Source organism: Baudoinia panamericana, assembly GCF_000338955.1.
Source record: "Baudoinia panamericana UAMH 10762 unplaced genomic scaffold BAUCOscaffold_8, whole genome shotgun sequence".
NCBI lineage: Eukaryota > Fungi > Ascomycota > Dothideomycetes > Mycosphaerellales > Teratosphaeriaceae > Baudoinia > Baudoinia panamericana.
In genome coordinates this window covers 617,831-635,413 of record NW_006911264.1, presented here as the reverse complement: position 1 = coordinate 635,413, position 17,583 = coordinate 617,831, and the positions used below count along the sequence as shown (strand labels likewise).

The window sequence follows — 17,583 nt, the reverse complement described above, 5'->3', positions numbered from 1 at the left end:
CGACCAACGGCACGTACGCGAATGGCACATACTCCGACTCGATTCCTCCACCAGTCCGCAAGAACTTCTGGACTAACCTTCCACTGCTACTCGTCTACCTAGCGGTCATAGTGGGTAGCCTATGGGCCTTCCTCTCCCTTTACAAACAGCGTCAGATCACCAAAGCCGCGAAGCTAGAACCCTGGTTCCCTCCCCATCGGCAACGAGACGTCTATTTAAGTCTGTTGCATCTGGACCCATCAGAGGCCAGCGAAGGCGGCGATGGTGAAAAGAAGCTGAGTAAGGTGCCGGACTCGGTGCTCAAAGCGGCACTATTGCAGCGCGCACTCGAGGACATTAAGCGGATAGTACAGCTGAGGTCGTCGAAGCCGGCGCTGCAGACGCTGTTGCAGAGGGGTTCCGTGGGAGATGAGCTATGGCAGCGCTTTTTGCGAGCGGAGAAGGAGATTGAGGAGGAGGTCAAGGATGTGGTGAATGAGGTAAGCATCGCAACTACGCGGTGACGCTGTTTCTATTGCTGACCATTCGAGCAGGCCAACGCTTTCGCACCAAACTGGGGCCAAGTCATCTTCCAATCCGCCAACGAAATGAATCAGAATCTTCTTATCAAGCAACGGACCGCGGAGATCCAGGCGCAGCTAGAGCAGGAGAAGGCGTGGTGGGAGAAGAAGCGGGCCGGTATCCAGTCCGATTTCATGAAGGAGATTGGAGCTGAAGAGGCGGAGGACGGCAAGGCGCAACCACCTGAAGCTCCTTTGCAGCAGAAGAAGAACGGAAGTAGCGATGAAGATGCTGTGCTGGTGGAAGCCGGCGGCCCGGCGCAGGCGCAAGGAGGCGCTGGTGCTGGGAGTGGGGGTGGAGGTGGAAGTGGGAGTAAGAAGAAGAAAGGCAAGAAATGATAACATTTTCCTTCGCCTCACTCCGTCGCCACTGCCATAGCCGCTGTAGGGAGGTTGGTTGCTGTGACTGATGCATGCGTGGCGTTTGGGAGCAACATGCTGCATATTGCCGCGACTGCAATCAAAGCGACGAAGGGCATCTAGCGGCTGCTACAAACGTTTACAGTGCACATTGTCGAAAACCCGAGACTCGAACGCGTAAACACGTACGGTCTGCATGCGGGCATCCTACAAAAGCGCACACATCAAACTTGTGGATCTATCAGTCTATCACAAACGGTACGCCGAGTGCTTCATATCATGCACACGATGCAGGAATCGTCTCGCCAATGCGACCTCGCTTCAGGAAGGCAATCGGCACGTCTACGTGCCTCGAACGCAGGTACTCGCCAACTCCCTTTCCCAACCCGTCGATCCTGGCCGAGCTCGCAATGCCTCCGTCCAAAAAGTCCAATATGCGACTAGACAACGTCAGCTTGCCATCCACAGGCACTTCAAAGCAGCACTCACAAATGTACAGCATGAATAAGTGGGAACTCGACCCTTTCAATGCGCTGCCCAGCATAATCCTTGCCTAAAAGCTCTACCAACTTCTTCACGGTCAACAACGACTGCAGCCAAGGGAATTCGTCTTCATGCCGCACGAAGAAGCCAACATTCGAGTTATTGGCCTTGTCTCCGGACCGGGCATGCACAATACCGCCCAGCGGTTCTCGCTCAGTCGGTCCGAACGTCGCCAGATCCATGGGATGCGCCGTCTCGTACGAAGGTCGTACGTATGGGTACTCCTTCGTCTCCTTCGGCGGCGCAATCGACACCTCCTTACCCAGTCTCGGTATCAACATCTTGTGGTCAACCGCGGTAAGCGGAAGCACGGCGGGGAAAAGCTCCATGAACGGTTTCGGGTCCATTGTCCGGAAATCCAGGTTCATATGGTATCCAGGATAGCTCTGCATGCGTAGCGAGTATATGGGAATGCGGAACTTATCCGCACTGATGTCTTCTCTGCGCCTTGCTTGAGCGAAGACCCGAAGCATGACCGTGCCTTCTTGCTGCGACGCTGGCTCTACGGCTTGCGTGCCGTAAACTTCGGCGGAAAACTTGGAGAAGTTGTTGCCTTTGAAGATGTGCGCCAGCTGGTTCTGCATCATCTGAGCTTTGGCGGCGATATCAAGGCCATTGAGGTAGTAGGTGGTTTCGGCTTGGTAGCCGCCAGGTGCTGCGACCATGACTTTGGTGGTTGGTGGTGGAGGTAAGCCGGTCGCTCCGGACACGTAGACTCTGTTTGGGGCACCAGACTCGGTGATCTGTACGTTGGAAAGCTCGGCCACGACGTCAGGGTTCAGGTACAGCTCGCCTTGCAGCTCGTAAAGCAACTGGGCTGTTATGTTGAAACGGTTTACAATCCCGTTCATAACATCCGGCTTGGTGATGAAGCAGGAACCGTCCGATTGAACTTCGGCGATCGGAAATGCGAGGTCAACAAGTTCTGGCAAAAACTCCTTGAAACCGCTGAAGTTGGCCCCACAAGCGTACGGTCCTGTTCACGCGGCAACGATTATCAGTCGTATATCTGGCGAAGTCTTCGAGCTATGCTTACCGCACTCGATGAGATGGCCTGCAATCAATGCTCCAGCCAGCTCGTCATATGACCTTGGAGACCATCCGTGCCACCATGCTGCCGCGCCAATTACCGGCGAAGCGTCCGTCACTCGGCCGCAGATGACAATATCTGCACCGTTCTCGAGCGCAGCAACTATGCCCCTATCCCAGCGTCAATCCAATAACGATACATCAGGGGCTTTGGGGTTTCGAACCAGGCACCGATATATGCAGCGGCGCTCGTTGGCTCAGCGTCCAAATCCCAGTTGTCCAGCAGTTGGTCTTCGTGGTCCAGATGGTGAAGGTGAGGTCTTGACCCCTTTCCGGTTTGCTTCACAAGATGACTTACATCATCGCCAACGATTGTGGCGACAACGACATCACTATGACCCCTCGCTTCACAAAGCTGCTCGACTCTCCGACTTAGTGCAGGTGCATTTAATGCTCCCGCATTAGTGATGATCTTGACCTTCTTCGCAACGACTTCATCGATACATGTCTCCAGCTGGTTATAGAAGCCAACTTCGTAACCAAGCTCGGGATTCTCCGCTTTGGTAATGGCGTTCCAGCTTGACCACGCCGGTCACGGTCAGATGTTGCATGCACAAAGGGATCAGAGGTGGCTATGTCACTCACGCGATGTTCATCTCGCTCAGCCAGTCTCCAGTGATGACATCGCAATCGCCATGCTGCACCATACGAGCCATGGCATTTGCCGCATCTCCCGTGGCGCCGCTTACGTTTCCGATTCGTATGTAAGGTCTGCTGCGTCCATTCTCGCGGTTGGTATGCCCATTGGGCCGCATAACCGCACCAGGCATGATCTAGGTGTTTCGGTCAATAAAGTATTCGTGGGTCCCAGCAGGTCAACGAAGTGTCGAGAAGGCAAATGAACTCGATCCGTTCATGCAGATTGTCAGAGAGACACAGAGACAACATAGTGATCCACTTAACACGGACTATGTCTGACCACGCTCTAGACGGCTTCGCAGCACGCAGTACAAAGCGGCTCCTGCATCTACCGAAGTCTTCTGGGCAATTGATCAACCTTTTCTTAGGTTGCGGTAGGCAAGAAGACCGGTCTGACCTACGACAGGCCAGCCATGCAAAGCTAGGCGGCTGGAATGGTGCACCCCAAGTCTTCGGGCCCGGAAGCCGCTGTCGGCTCGGAAAGCCGATGGAGAAACGGCACCTCGCGGTTGAGATCAATCACCGACGTCGCACACAACGACCTGTTTGGATATCGGCAATCATGTGTAACGGATCCCAAGACCGGGGCCCCTCTTTTGATCGTGCGGAGAAGCGAGGGCCAGCTGCAGGACAAGGAGACTACGTTGCTCGCTTGACGTGGCCCATGTGGACGAGCCTTCCACAAGAAGTACGCCTAAAGTACGTAACCCACTTTGACCTTCATCAGCCCATGGAGCTGGTGCTGGACACCCCAACAGATGATCAGCTAGCAGATCTGCAAGCATGTGGACTAGCATACCTTCATCGTGCCTGATTGCCGGCAGAATCGTTGCAACTATGAGCGTCACATATAAGCCTTTCCTGCGGCGCCAGTCCTCCACACGAGCCTTCTCTTTCCATCGTACGCGAGCACGGCTACCATGAAACCCTACACTTCCGTGGCGTGCCTCCTTGCCAGCTCAGTGACCGCACTCGTTCTGCCATATAGCACGCCAAATTGCAGCACATTCGGGTCATCTGCCTCGCTCAGGCAATACAACGCTACATTCCTGAATGCTACCCACTACGGCCCGCGCGGTGTCAATGCTAGCGGTTTGCTAAACACCGTCTCTTTCTGCGAGGTGTATGCGTCAGTCGCCTATGGCCCGTATGGTAACGACAGCCTGGTCTTTGCGGTCTGGCTCCCAGAGTACGTTCAGTATGAGAACCGCTTTATGGCCGTCGGCAATGGCGGCATGGCTGGCACAATCGACTACTTGAACATGATTACTCAGCTCAACTCAGGCCTTGGCTTTGCCGTAGCTGGAGGCAATGGTGGGCATCTGGCTTCTGCGAATAACGGAGGCGGTGGCGCCCCAGGTGTCTATATACCCTACCTCCACGACCAGGCTCAGGTTACTGCATGGATCCATGATGCCATCAGCTTGTTTACACCGGCAGCGAAAGCCTTAGTCAACTCGTACTACGGCCAGAATGCACGGTATGCGTATTACGATGGTTGCTCGACTGGTGGAGCCCAAGGCTTTGCTCTGGCGCAGTATCATCCCGACTTGTTCGATGGTATCGTTGCTAGTTCGCCAGGTAATTGGTACAGCCATCTTGCGCTGAGCTTTCTCTGGAATGCTCAGCAGACGAACGTATGTACTCTGCTGGAAATGTGTAGCCTTGGAGCTGACAAGGACTAGACTTCTGCCACCAACTTGACGCAACCCATCTTAAACTTCACTAAGCAGGCCGTGCTCAATGCCTGTGACACCCTGGATGGAGTGCAAGACCAATTGCTCGAGGACCCATTGAGCTGCAAATTCGACATCAACAGTCTGGCCTGCAATGGATCTGTGCCGGCAGCCAGCTCCAGCGGCGTCATCAACTGCCTCACTTCCACGCAGCTGAGCGCTGTGAAGGCGATCTACGCTGGTCCAGTGCGCTCGGATAATGGTAGTCAGCTTTATCCGGGTTTTTCATTCGGCAGTGAAAATGAGTGGCTGTACCAAGAAGGGTTGCTCTCGAACGCTTTCAGTGTTCCAATTCTGCAGAACCTGGTGTTTAACAACCTACAGTACAACAGCAATACGTTCAATTGGGTAAGCACAACGATCTACTAACGCCTTAAAGACGATCTGAGACATAGCTGACTCTTATACCCTTCAATCTTCAGGCGTCGGATGTCGGACTCCTTGACGCACGAGCAGGCACGCTGATCGATGAGATTTCTCTCAACCTTACAGCCTTCCGCAGTCATGGCAAGATGCTCACCACACAAGGCTGGGCTGACCAATACAACGCTGCTACGTGGCCCATCGAGCACCTGGAGCAGCTGGAAACCTTCTTTGGTGGTGATGTAAGCGACTTCTACGAGCTCTTCATGGTGCCTGGTGGCGGACATTGCGGCGGTGCGGCAGACTACGCAAGCGTTCCGGCGACATATCACACAGTCCCGGCTTTGGTCGCGTGGGTTGAGCGAGGCTTTAAGCCGTTCAGTCTGCTGAGTACCAACCCACCGGATGGTAGCAACAGGACGAGGAAACTGTGTGCCTGGCCGTCGACGGCAAGATATGTGCAAGGAAATGTGTCGGACTGGACTAGCTACGTCTGCGAATAGTGAAGCATTGCGCCCCATTGCCTAGAGTGAGCCGTAGAAGTATGTGCACTCCAATGATCAGAAAAAGTTTGCTCTCTCAGTAAAACTCAACACATCCAACTCGGTCGAACGTTGCCCCATACGCCAGCTCAGCAAACATATCCACGTCCATACGACGTCTGTCTTCTCGGGTTCGCCTTTTCTGCTTTATGACCGCTTGACTGGTGAGACTGTGCGGTTGCAGCATCTTGTTGTTCTGGACTCTTACATCACTAGACATGGAGACACACTGTACTAAGTGGTGGCGGCTAGGCGAGCGTGCTGTATGATGCTATCATTCGCCAATGGTTCCGCGCAATGCTCCAGGCCAGAAACTACACTAAGTAAGCCAAAGTAAGCTTCACGCAACTCTTCCGCGTGTATGCTGTGTGCGCCAGCGAAGGTGTTGCGGTGAGCATCTGCCGTGTCTCCTCTCGTGTCGAGGAGGTGAAGCGGCCACTCGGCGCCGTCGACCGACACCAACCCGACAATCTCACCATGTGCTGCAGGCCGAGAGCCGCCCTCTCCACGCTTCTCTCCACAGTTGGAGCAGCTAACGGTGCATGGGGGCATATAATGGGGCAATGGTTCCCGTGAAGAACATATCTAGCTTTTTGGACACCGCTGTTTCCTTCCTCCTCTACTCGCGCTTCATATTGTTCATTCACCCTCTTGAAAATCATGAGCGCGAAGATGGGCGGTCTTAATTACCATGAGGATGTCGAAAGCAACGCCGAGAAACTGCCCGAAGGCTTCGATCGACCTGCTGTTCCGTATACAGGACAAAACAGCGCAGCCGACAAGGCGCTCATCTGGAAACAGGACCTCCGTATCGGTATGCAACCATTTCTGAAGCATGTCCAGCGCACCTGAGGCTAACGTATGGTGAAAGTTCCCTTGTCCGCCTTCATCTACCTGCTCTGCTACCTGGACCGAAGCAGTGAGTCTGACCAATGCTAAACGAGAGTAAGGAGGTACACTAACGACGCAACAGACATCGGCAACGCGAAAACGCTGAATTCTAACAAGAAGAATGACCTCCTCGACGAAACCCACATGACTAACCTCCAATACACCATCGCCTTGATGGTCTTCCTCATCGCGTACGCTGTATTCGAAGTGCCAAGCAACTACATGCTCAAGAAGATGAAGCCAAGCGTCTGGATCTCCTTCCTCATGTTCTCTTGGGGCGCCTTGACCATGGGACTAGGCGGCACGCGGTCCTTTGCCTCGGTCACTGCGGTTCGCTTCCTACTTGGCGCATTTGAAGCCGGTCTGTTTCCGGGCCTCGTATACTACCTCACATTCTGGTACCGCACCGAGGAACGCTCCATCCGCGTGGCCTTGATCCTGGCTTCTGCAACGCTCGCTGGTGCTTTTGGCGGAGCAATTGCATATGGGGTCGGTCACATGAACGGAACCTCCGGCCTCTCTGCCTGGCGATGGCTCTTCATCCTGGAGGGCCTTCCGTCAATACTCTCTTCGTTCCTAGTGTTCTTTCTGCTGCCGGACTTCCCAGAGACAGCTAAGTGGCTGTCTACCAGTGAGAAAGAGCTGGCCATCGACCGTCTCCGTATTGAAGGCTCGCACGGACATAGCGACTTCACTTGGGCCGATGCAAAGGGAACACTGACTGACTGGAGACTGTACGCTCATTATGCTGTAAGTTAGAGGGCAGAAACCGTTACTGCGCTACAGTTGCATATGCAGAGACACTGACTTCGGGAAGGTTTATTTTGGCATTTCGTGCCCTTTCTCGTCGCTCAGCTTGTTCACGCCTACGATTACAGCTGGCCTCGGCTTCCAAAACCTTCAGGCTCAGCTAATGACTGTGCCACCGTACGCCGTCGCATACGTCGTTACTATCCTGGTGTCTTGGTCTGCCGACCACTTCAATGCCAGAGCACTGCATTCAGCTATTTTCGCAACCATAGGCGCTCTCGGCTTCCTCGTCTCCGCAGTCCTGCCGCCGCATGCATATGCGCATCGATATGGCTGCTTGATTGTCGCAGCATCTGGAGCATTCAGTTGCATCCCACCTCTGCTTGGCTGGCTTTCCTCAAACCTCTTCAGCACAGCCGCCGTAGGTCTCGCCATCGCTATGAATATAAGTTTTGGTGCCCCAGGGCAAATCGCTGGTGTCTGGATCTATAAAGCGGACGAGAAGGCTAAGGGGTACCCGACTGGTCATTGGGTAAACGCTGGACTGCTTCTCTTTGTGGCAGCTGGCTGCTTGAGCTTGCTTCTCTATTACCGCATGCTCAACAAGAAGATCAGGAGTCAGGGCGGCGATCGGTTCTACAAGTACTAGTTGCACAAAGCGGCGTAAGCACACCGCTCAACAAACAATGCATGTAGCATTCATCCGCTTGCCGTGCTCTCACTCTCCAAACGCTCTGCCTTGTTCAATATTATGGCGTATAGAACGACTGACCGCAAGACGCAGCTAGCACCCACCAATTCCGATATAATCGCCGCAATAACAACGCTGACAGCGCCTTCAAGGTACTTTACTCACCTTTAACGCCCGAGAGAGTCGGTTATTAGGCGCTCATCCTTGATGTGCTCTGCCAATCATTCACACTGCCCTCAGACGGGCAAACATCACCGAAGGTGAAAGGAGGGTTCGTAAGTCCGTGTGAAAGTGACCGTTCCTTTCTTACCTCTCCCTCAGCGATCAATCGAGATGGTCCGGCCGGGTCTAGCTCGACGGCATGTTCCGTGTCAATAGTGTCGCAGGAGGAAGGCACGCAAGCTTGGGCAAGAACGAAGCTCGCACTGTAAACACAACTCCGCTTTGCCGTCCAAACAAGCGTTTCTACCGGACACCCAATATCGACATCACAGCACAAAGCAAGGCAGCTCACTCGACCAGACTCGACTCACGGTGATGTGCTTCCAAGGCTTCGTCTACTTCGCCTGCGGGCACTCACGGATCGTATATAATGACTGTGCGGTCGCGACAACAACCGGCCTCCCGTACTTCAACCGCACCCTCTGCCCTAATTACACTATCGATCACCAGCAGGCTCCCAACCCGTGCGGTCTCGGCGGCTTCTACTGTAGTCATGACCAAGCCGGCACGCTGTTCGACCAGTACTATGCCCAGTTCAGGGCCGCGGAGAACTCCCTACGCAACGCAGACATGGTGCTGGCTAACATCAGGTCCAAAGTTCCGCGGCTGCGGCAGGAGGTGCAACGAAGCGGCATGACTCCTAAGCAGCTCAGGGCTCATCATAGCGTGATCACCTTTACAAACCAGCTGAACCGCAGTACCCAGCAGCAAGCTGCAGCACTTAGGGCGATCGCTGCAGCTCAGAAGATCCTGCTGCAGGGTATAGCCTACTACCAGCTCCGCGCTCAATGGGTGCAGAACGGCGGCAACCCAGCCAATTTCCTACCGTTCGTCCCAAGCGTCGAGTACGGTCAGGTACCCACCCAACCGCGCGATAGGATGTACCTACCTGGTACTCAAGCTCCGGCGGCGCCCAATCTGATCGCGTCTGAGAACACTTCAAGTCAGCCGACTCAGCAGGCGCTGATCCCCATAACCCGCTATCCACTCAGCCCAGACCGTTCAGATGAGCTTGCGGCACCAACATATAATACTCCCATTCTTCCCAATCCCTACCCAGTCCCGGCTTCCTTCCCACCCTCTTCAGGCGATCCACCACCCATGCAGCCGCCAGTCCTGCCGGCCAACAGAGACGGACGCCGCCGCAAAGCCCGGACGCCTGCACCACTAAGAAAGGACAGCGTCATCGAGCTAGAAGACAGTGTGAGACGCAGCACGCGTGTCAGAGGCAAGAGAGTCAGCTATGCTGAGAGCTCCGACTCTGCATCGCGCGAGGCTTCACCCATCAAGTCTGACATCACAGGCTTCACGCCCGAGAGATCTGAAGCATCCAGCTCACCGCCGAAGAAGGGTCGCCCGCGTAAAAAGGCGAAGATGGAGGAGGTCATGGACCCGTTCACATTGTCGACCTCGCTGGGTCAGAAGATGGCCGACTGGAGCAAGCGTGGCGGCGGTCCAACCAAAACACCTTCGCCACTCGCTCACGGTCCTCTGTTCGGTCTCGGAGAGCTCAGCCAGGTCACTTCTCTGCGTACACAGGGTCCATCGCTGGGTGAAGTAGCAGTCTCGCTGCGTGCAAGAAGGTCTGCTGACTTCAAGGCATAGGATTGGACACGACGCCTTTCTCAGACATGCCGACATTGCAGCCGACTCAGGGAAACCAGGATGAGCTTGGCAGGGCGATGAGAATGGCAGCGATACCTTATAGTAAGTCAGATTGACGTAGCAGGCATGCGGCAGGCGGGCAGACGGGCAGGCAAAGCGTGAATGTTCTCTATACCAACGATGGACTCAGGCTGCTGTGTGAGGATGTTGAGTGCGTCTGTGTTACAAAATTCTATTGGGATTGTTGGTGGGTGGGCAGGCAGAGCGTGGTTGTGCGCCATCGCAAATAGCCCCCAATATTGCTCTATGGGAAAGCATCAAAAGCTTATTGTGCAATTACGTTACTGGGAATGATGGTCCCTCGACCCTTTTCCGTGTGTGTAATGTATTCCTCCACTATTATAGCCAGAGGTCCGGACGCTTGTGAACGAGTGAAAGCTATATCGCGTGTATGATGACACTGGGAAGAAGGCACGGTGGCCGACGATACACAATTGACCTTCACCGGGAGCTTCCGCAATCCAGCTTGTCCAGTGGCGCTACATACAGTACATCTTGCATGATTGCGAGTGGATCATGAGCATTTGAAAACGAGTATAAGAGCATGAGTGATGCCTGATGGAGACTCAGATTTGCTCGCACGGCTCAATGCGCTGAAGCCCTCCTCGGTGAGGCTTGATAGCGCGCCGCATGCTCCTTCGATCGACGTAGAGCTTGCTCGCCCGCAGACAGTAGAGGACCGACTTGCGGAGCGACTTAAGAGCCTGCGGTCTGGCGGGATCACAAGTACTCCTACAACGGATACCAGGGATGCTGCTCATCAAGGTCCAGCTAAAGCACTTACTGCACAGGTAAACGATGAGGTAAAAGCGGAAGCTGATCCAATCCGTGACTGGCAGCAGGATCCGGACAACGAGCAGTCGTTAGAGGACTTGATAGCAGATTTGGGTCCAGATGAGCAGTGGCAGCTTGACCCGGAGGATCCAGAGCACATTGCTGGACTTTTGAAAGAAGCGAAGGCTTCGCTTCCGCAACAAGACGGGGCAGGAGCCGGTACATCAAACGTAGATTATGAGTGGCAGCACGTCAATGCAGAGGAAGCGGGCGACGCTGCGGTTAGCACGAAAGCAGAGGATCAACAGGACGAAGAAGCCGCAGACGAGTACGTAAGGAAGGTGCTGGCTGAGCTCGATGCAGAGGAGAAGTACGGCAGCCCTCAGCCACACACGGGAGATGAAGACGGTACGGTGGGATCCCCATCAGACCATCAACTTCCTTCAATACCATCTGCCCTGCCAAAGCCTTCCAACGCCTCGGAGCCGCCGACATACGAAGACAGCGAGCTCGAAGCACGCTTCTCAAAGCTCGGCCTCGACCTCCCTTCCACACCGAGCGCACCGCCTTCAGCAAAACCAAAGGTAATTGCTAGCTTAGGTAGGTCGAAGTCCAAGTCAGGACTTCCGAAGTACACGGACGAAGATATCAACTCCTGGTGCTGCATTTGCAACGAAGACGGCGAAGTGAGATGCCTTGGCTGTGACAGCGACGTCTATTGTCAGAACTGCTGGCGCGAAGGCCATGGCAGCGGACCTGGGCAGGAACGGGGCCATCGTGCTGTGCTGTTTGTACGGAAGGGTGGCGGAGGGTTGGCTGCGGCCTGAGTCTCGAACTCCCTGCGCGTAGACTCGCTTCACAGCGATTAATTCTGGAGGCGTTGACCTCGCTTTCAAGTCAACAGCCGTTTTGCGAATACCACCTGGTATGGGTACAGTGCGGCGTAAATCATGTCTCTGCGGCGTTCTCAGCATGCACGCATGAGACTACCACACTATGCGGTACAAATCATGCCAACGCCACCCGCTAGATGCACATCAGCCCACTTCAATCGCCAGAGTCATCCACGTAGATGCGTCAAGAGAACTTCCACCGATTTCCGCAATTAGTGCCTAAGAGCAACAGGTATCAACATCAGCATGCTCTCAGAAAGCAGTTGGGGTTACGCTCGGGAGCCTGCTTACATTCACAAAACGTTGTCATCGGTTCATCAGCACTGCGTGTCTGCGCTTGGGTGTATGCGACTCGCGACTGCTTGCACTTGTTGCATGTCATGCTAGATCGCTGTCAGTAAACGTACGATGTCAATGCGGAATTTACTGAACGCAAAGAAGACCCCATATCCCACCATCTCCGCCATACAAGAGGGAGAGTGATGGCATATGAGGTCTTTGCAGATGTGCGCCGAGTCTGGCTGTGGTTTATGCGTGCGTGAGTAAGCAAGGGAGGGCAAGTCAATACGTACGTCGTGCTGATCGCCTTCTCCTCCTGCGCCGTCATGGAGGCCTTCATGTTCTCCTTCTCCAGCGCCGCATCCTGCGCCCTCTTCTCCGCGTTCTTGAGCTCGTCGCTCGTCATCGTCACGAAACGCTTCGGCTCGATCTTCCCATTGAACACATCCCGCCTCAACGTCGCATTGCCCTTCATCTTCAGATTCTGGAACAAACTCCGCATCTTCATCTTATACGCTGATGACGTTTCGTTGTTGTGCACAGAGAAGGCGGCAGCTTCTACTGACCGCGCCGCCACTAGGACTTCGTCGGGTGATTCCTCAGACATGTACGCTAGGCCGTTGTAGATCAGACCTATGCAGCCGTTGCGCGTGGTGTCGCCAGTAAGGTCTGTGTTCACCTCATCCGCTGTGAATGTGCGCTTCTCAGGCGGCACTTTACTCTTCCGCGCTGGATTTGACGTCGCAGAAGGCTCCTTCTTAACTCCGTCCGTCTTCGGCGCTGGACTGCTCGTTGCATCCCTGCCGTTCGCTACGCCGTTTATCCCCTTTGCTGCCGGTGCGGGAGAGCCTGTTTTGGACTTCGTCTTAACGTCCGCTTTCCACTTGTTGATCAGTTGGCTGGAGAGTTGCGCGACTTTGGGATCCTTGTTCTGTCGTAAACGGTTGACGGCTATGCCAATTTTACTGTGTCGCAGGAGATCCTCGGTCGCTGTAAAGGTTCGGAGGGGTTGGAGTAGTTGAAGAAGTGTTGAGGGGGGGTCGCCGCTGTCGACTGCCTTGCCTATTTGTCGGCCGGCATCTGAGAGCGCCTTGGCGTCCATAACGATAAGGGTGCGGAAAGAGGATGCGCGTCAGGTGGAGGCCAGCGGATTTGAACGGTCGACGGATGGTGTTCCAAGCGGCACAGGTGAATGTCAATTGGTGGTGGACAAAGGTTTGGCGCATAGAACCTTGGAAGACATGCTGCGGGTAGCTGTAGGTTTGAGGCCACATTCGTCGCCTAAGGCAGACACTGTCGCGTGACTCTCAGACTCAGAGCTCCGCTAGTAGAGCACAAGATGATGAGATGAGATGAGCCGGACAGTGTGGTCTTTGCCACGCATCAGCCTCCAGACAGGTGCAAGACGATCCGCTCCGACCTGTCTGAAACAACAAATAGGGTGTGTTCAGCGTCAAGGGGTAACGCTCATTGATAGTCCAATGAATATACTAAGTGTTCGTCTAGCATAGATGTGAGAAGGACAGTCTCTACCGTCTCACGCCCACTATGCCTGGCTGAACGGCAATCACGCGAACAGGTAGCGTGTGCGCGTCGTGCTTTTACCAGTACAACATGCCTATACAAGAAGGGTGGCAAGGCCGCGCGAGATGAGAAGCAAGCCTCAAGTAGGGATGTCGCAGGCAGCGACGACCCGTTCAACTTCAGCATGCTAGAAGCAGATGTCGCCGCCACCATTGAGCGGCTGAAGAACGACCTTTCCAAGCTTCGCGCCGGTGGTCGCTTCAACCCAGAAGTCCTGGAGAATCTGCGCGTCCAGCCGGACAAAAGCAGCCAGCAGACGGTGAAGCTAAGCGATCTGTCGCAAGTCATTCCAAAAGGCCGCACGGTGCAGATCGTCGTGGGCGAGAAAGACCATGTCAAGCCCACCATGACCGCCATCCAGTCGAGTAACTTGTCTCTCGCGCCTCAACCTGACCCCACCGGAGTCAATCCGCTGCTGCTGGTGATCAATATCCCGCCGCCAACGGCAGAGTCTAGGAAGAAGGTTGTGGATGAGGCCACGAAGGCCGGCGAGAGAGCGAGTACGAGCCTGCGGGATGCGCGAGGGAAGCAGCAGAAGAAGTTGAGGGCGCTGCAGCTGAATAAAAGTGTGCGGCCGGATGATCTGAAGAAGGCGGGTACGATGATGGAGAAGGTTGTAGAGAAGGGCGTGGCAGATGTGAAGAGGGTGGTGGATGGAGCCAAGAAGGTGCTCGAGGGCACTTAATATACTAATGTAAACGAAGTCCTTAGCATGAAATGTCCTTTGTGGTTCCTAGTCCATTGTATGCACCGGCCGGTGTTTGATACTGTCTATCATCCCGAGCTGAGCGTCAGCGGTAGAAGCTGCTCAAAGAGCAATTGTATTGGGTGGGGGTTCCATCACTTCCGGAGTGGGGACAAGGTGCAAAGTCATAAGCTCTTGAAGCCTACAATGGACTACCGTCTCCGCCCAATAACCGGCTTAACAACCGCACTACTCCTGCTCACCGTGGCTTTCTTCGCCATAGGCTTGACCGCAACAGTACCAAGCATCCCATTTTCCTTCTCCCTCTCCCTCCGCCTCACTTCCGCGCGGTCTCTCTCAATCTCCAGCTCCAACTCAGCCTTTTTGCTATACTCAATTTCCCTCACGCCCCTACCATTATAGCCCTTCTCCTTGACGGAGTAGAACACCCCACCGAGATCGGCAAGCCAGTGCGCGTCCACCGCCGTGACGCAGGACATGTACTCCTTGCTCGTTAGAATAAGCTCGTGGTAGACTACATAGTCCGGCGGGTCGCCTGAGTTGAAAAGAGCAGACGTCGGGTGTAACTGCACGGCCACCGATGTCCGAAGGTTGGTGTACTCGCCTAAACCGCGCCGACGGGCGGCTTGGTGGTAGTAGCCGCTGCAGATGCACTCGCGGACAATGTCGAGATCGTAGCCACAACTTACGATCGACATGTCGAGGCTTTTCATAATGTCCGAGATCTGCTCTCGGATCTCACGCGCGCGATGCAGAGCTTTTGGGTGCAAGAAGTGCTTCACGCACCATCCATCCCTACATCCGTTGGCGACCCATTGTTGGTACACCGTCAACAGCGTCAAATGGTCAGAGTCATGAACAAAGAACTTCTCCCGCGCGGCGTCGCTCTCTTCAAGCCGCTCTTTCGGTCGGTAGAAGACGGAGGGTACAGAGAGCATGGAGACGATCGTCAGCATTTCCTCGCTACAATGGTAGATCGTGGCGCTTTTGATGACGAGCTTTGCAAGCGAAGGATCCATAGGAAAGGACGTCATCTTTCGGCCCAAGTCGGTCAGGTCACCTAGATTGGTGAGAGCCCCGAGGGACCAAAGATCGAAGAGGGAGGTGGTGATGGTGTCTTGGGGTGGTGGGTCCATGAAGTCAAAGTCGAGCAGATCCCTGACGCCGAGCGACTTGAGCAGCAGAACAGTGTTGGCGAGGTTCGTGCGCTGGATCTCTGGTATCTGAGCGATATACAGCTCGTCGCGGAAAGCTCGCTCGGTGTACAAGTGAAACGCTTTACCTGGCCCTGTCCGGCCAGCACGTCCAGCACGCTGAGACGCATTTGCTTGTGATATAGGTGTGATCTGGAGCGTGTCCATACCCATGCGTGGATTGTAGACCTTGAGCTTGCTGAAGCCGCAATCCACCACGTACATAATCCCGTCTACTGTCAGACTAGTCTCCGCAATGTTGGTGGCAACAATCACCTTACGCACGCCGGGTGCAGCTCTGTCGAAAATCTTCGCCTGCAGATCCGCTGGCATCTGGGAGTAGATGGGAAGGATGGACAGCTTGGGAGGGTCGTTCAGCTGCGTCAGCCTCTCAGCCACAAGCTCACAGGTCACCTCGATGTCCTCCTGGCCGGTCATGAAAACTAGTATATCGCCTACTGGCTGACTGATGTGGATTGCAAGGACTTGCCTCACGGCGCTGTCGACGTAGTCTTCGCACGGAGAGCGCGAGTACTGAATATCCACCGGAAAGGTACGGCCTGGAATGAAGAATTCCGGTGCTCCACCGTAGAAGCGAGAGAAGCGTTCAGCGTTCATAGTCGCTGAAGTCACAATGAGTTTCAGATCTCTCCGACGCGCGAGCACTTTCTTGATAAGGCCCATAAGCACGTCGGTGTTGAGGGCTCGCTCGTGGGCTTCGTCCATGATAATGCAGCTATACTGGTCCAGGTCCGGATTTGTCAAGCTCTCACGTAACAGTACACCGTCCGTCATGTACTTGATCATCGTCTCTCTGGATGTGCAGTCTTCGAAGCGGATAGCGTAGCCCACAGTGCCGCCTAGTGGAACTTCCATCTCTTCGGACACACGCTTGGCTACGCTCATTGCCGCCACACGGCGCGGCTGTGTGCAGCCGATCACGCCATCCTTGGCGTAGCCATCCTCGTACAGAAACTGAGTGAGCTGGGTTGTCTTGCCAGAGCCAGTCTGTCCTACAACTATCGTGACCTGGTTGTCGCGTATGACCCGTAGTAGCTCCTCCCTAACAGCGAATGCTGGCAAATACTCCCGTTGCTCGCGTAAAGACTTAGTTCGGGAGAAGTCAGATTGACCGGCGTCCTTCTCCTTGAGCGCATCTGCGAACTTCGAGCCCTTATTCTTGCCTTCTCCATTAGCGGCTGGCACCGCAGAATCCGTGTCCTCCTCCTTCACGCCTAGAACGTTGCCGAGAGCCGTACCAGCCACGCCGGTAGCTTCTTGAGCCTGCTTCTGCCTTTCTTTTTGCTGCCGTTTCTCCTTTACCACCTTGCTGCCTTTCCGCGCGAACACGGCCATGTCACTCTGCGGATCTCGGACAGCACTGATCGGTTCCAGCTGCTTCGTGAAAACAGTTTTGCCGTCCAAGAATGGTGGTTTGAGGTCATGAACCAGTAAATGTATTCTCGTGTCATCATTATCGTCCTCGAAGCCTCCGTAGCCCTGGTCCCGAGTCTGCGCAACATTGCTGGCAAGCATACGGTTCGTCTCCCATGCGTCGTTGTCCTTCTGGCGCTGCAAATGCTTCGGGTTTACTCTGCTCCGGACAGCCATTTTCTTCGCCAGCAAGGCCTCCTCGCGCTCGCGATCAGCAGCCGAGTCGCCATAACTTGCGAACGGGTCGTGGTAGTCATCGCCCAAGGCCGCTCCATCTTCTGCGGTATTGTACCAGTCTCGATCTAATGCTTCGACGTTGGTCTCATCGAATCCACCATCAGGCATCGTATCGAACTCCTCCCTCGGCCGTCTGTCGCGCATAGGCATCGAGTCCCGTGAGCTGCCATTTTGGCGGACCGGGGTGCGGTCGTCCCTTCGCAGTCGCGGCTTGATCGTGAGATGTCGACCTTCATCATCTCCGTCGTTCAAGCGCCGACGCTTCGGACTGTGGGGGTTGTAGGCCATTTTTAAGTTCGACGTGATTTGTTGGTCGTTGGAAGAGTTTCCATGACCGCACGTGTCATGCAGTGCATCCGAATGATGGGCCGACATGTGCCTGCCAAGAGTTCGATCTCGCCTGCAGAAATTCTTCGAATAAGACTACAGGAA

At 54.7% G+C, this 17,583-nt stretch overlaps 8 protein-coding genes across 8 annotated transcripts; 6 read left to right on the top strand and 2 right to left on the bottom strand.

The window, feature by feature from the left end:
- Positions 1-68: 68 nt before the first annotated feature.
- BAUCODRAFT_46154 (uncharacterized protein) lies at positions 69-833 on the top strand (the record flags this gene model as incomplete). Its single annotated transcript, XM_007679313.1, has 2 exons — positions 69-479; positions 534-833. Coding segments are annotated over 2 exons (711 nt in total), but the record flags the coding sequence as incomplete, so codon positions are not given.
- A 364-nt stretch (positions 834-1,197) lies between these two features.
- Positions 1,198-3,307, bottom strand: BAUCODRAFT_72418 (uncharacterized protein; the record flags this gene model as incomplete). The annotated part of the gene is made up of 5 exons (XM_007679375.1): positions 1,198-1,360; positions 1,410-2,439; positions 2,500-2,663; positions 2,717-3,070; positions 3,138-3,307. The coding sequence occupies 5 exons, from the start codon at positions 3,305-3,307 to the stop codon at positions 1,198-1,200; spliced, it is 1,881 nt and encodes a 626-aa protein (XP_007677565.1).
- A 539-nt stretch (positions 3,308-3,846) lies between these two features.
- On the top strand, positions 3,847-5,855 carry BAUCODRAFT_35203 (uncharacterized protein). The gene is made up of 4 exons (XM_007679245.1): positions 3,847-3,890; positions 4,016-4,828; positions 4,877-5,275; positions 5,350-5,855. The coding sequence occupies exons 2-4, from the start codon at positions 4,112-4,114 to the stop codon at positions 5,791-5,793; spliced, it is 1,560 nt and encodes a 519-aa protein (XP_007677435.1). The 5' UTR covers positions 3,847-3,890; positions 4,016-4,111; the 3' UTR covers positions 5,794-5,855.
- A 256-nt stretch (positions 5,856-6,111) lies between these two features.
- BAUCODRAFT_91912 (uncharacterized protein) lies at positions 6,112-8,182 on the top strand. Its single transcript, XM_007679433.1, has 4 exons — positions 6,112-6,646; positions 6,704-6,751; positions 6,806-7,473; positions 7,541-8,182. Exons 1-4 carry the CDS (start codon positions 6,493-6,495, stop codon positions 8,120-8,122), a joined length of 1,452 nt encoding a protein of 483 aa, XP_007677623.1. The 5' UTR covers positions 6,112-6,492; the 3' UTR covers positions 8,123-8,182.
- A 23-nt stretch (positions 8,183-8,205) lies between these two features.
- Positions 8,206-10,107, top strand: BAUCODRAFT_530240 (uncharacterized protein). The gene has a single exon (XM_007679583.1). It carries the CDS (start codon positions 8,702-8,704, stop codon positions 9,989-9,991), a length of 1,290 nt encoding a protein of 429 aa, XP_007677773.1. The 5' UTR covers positions 8,206-8,701; the 3' UTR covers positions 9,992-10,107.
- A 495-nt stretch (positions 10,108-10,602) lies between these two features.
- Positions 10,603-11,652, top strand: BAUCODRAFT_123672 (uncharacterized protein; the record flags this gene model as incomplete). The annotated part of the gene is made up of 1 exon (XM_007679582.1): positions 10,603-11,652. One exon carries the CDS (start codon positions 10,603-10,605, stop codon positions 11,650-11,652), a length of 1,050 nt encoding a protein of 349 aa, XP_007677772.1.
- Positions 11,653-11,777: 125 nt separating this feature from the next.
- On the bottom strand, positions 11,778-13,402 carry BAUCODRAFT_530419 (uncharacterized protein). The gene is made up of 3 exons (XM_007679581.1): positions 12,291-13,402; positions 12,010-12,101; positions 11,778-11,937 (listed from the first exon to the last, which is right to left on the bottom strand). The coding sequence occupies exons 1-3, from the start codon at positions 13,097-13,099 to the stop codon at positions 11,903-11,905; spliced, it is 936 nt and encodes a 311-aa protein (XP_007677771.1). The 5' UTR covers positions 13,100-13,402; the 3' UTR covers positions 11,778-11,902.
- A 76-nt stretch (positions 13,403-13,478) lies between these two features.
- On the top strand, positions 13,479-14,266 carry BAUCODRAFT_123670 (uncharacterized protein; the record flags this gene model as incomplete). Its single annotated transcript, XM_007679580.1, has 2 exons — positions 13,479-13,493; positions 13,577-14,266. The coding sequence occupies 2 exons, from the start codon at positions 13,479-13,481 to the stop codon at positions 14,264-14,266; spliced, it is 705 nt and encodes a 234-aa protein (XP_007677770.1).
- Positions 14,267-17,583: the final 3,317 nt, after the last annotated feature.

Excerpts from the sequence above, each read along its gene's own strand:
- BAUCODRAFT_35203 (XM_007679245.1), top strand. The coding sequence starts at position 4,112 with ATGAAACCCTACACTTCCGTGGCGTGCCTCCTTGCCAGCTCAGTGACC. Across the intron at positions 4,829-4,876 it reads GGAATGCTCAGCAGACGAAC|ACTTCTGCCACCAACTTGAC; the intron begins GTATGTACTCTG and ends GACAAGGACTAG. Across the intron at positions 5,276-5,349 it reads ACAGCAATACGTTCAATTGG|GCGTCGGATGTCGGACTCCT; the intron begins GTAAGCACAACG and ends TTCAATCTTCAG.
- BAUCODRAFT_91912 (XM_007679433.1), top strand. The coding sequence starts at position 6,493 with ATGAGCGCGAAGATGGGCGGTCTTAATTACCATGAGGATGTCGAAAGC. Across the intron at positions 6,752-6,805 it reads CTGCTACCTGGACCGAAGCA|ACATCGGCAACGCGAAAACG; the intron begins GTGAGTCTGACC and ends ACGACGCAACAG. Across the intron at positions 7,474-7,540 it reads GACTGTACGCTCATTATGCT|GTTTATTTTGGCATTTCGTG; the intron begins GTAAGTTAGAGG and ends GACTTCGGGAAG.
- BAUCODRAFT_530240 (XM_007679583.1), top strand. The coding sequence starts at position 8,702 with ATGTGCTTCCAAGGCTTCGTCTACTTCGCCTGCGGGCACTCACGGATC.
- BAUCODRAFT_530419 (XM_007679581.1), bottom strand. The coding sequence starts at position 13,099 with ATGGACGCCAAGGCGCTCTCAGATGCCGGCCGACAAATAGGCAAGGCA. Across the intron at positions 12,102-12,290 it reads GAGAAGGCGATCAGCACGAC|CATGACATGCAACAAGTGCA; the intron begins GTACGTATTGAC and ends ACAGCGATCTAG. Across the intron at positions 11,938-12,009 it reads GATGACAACGTTTTGTGAAT|GCACTAATTGCGGAAATCGG; the intron begins GTAAGCAGGCTC and ends TGTTGCTCTTAG.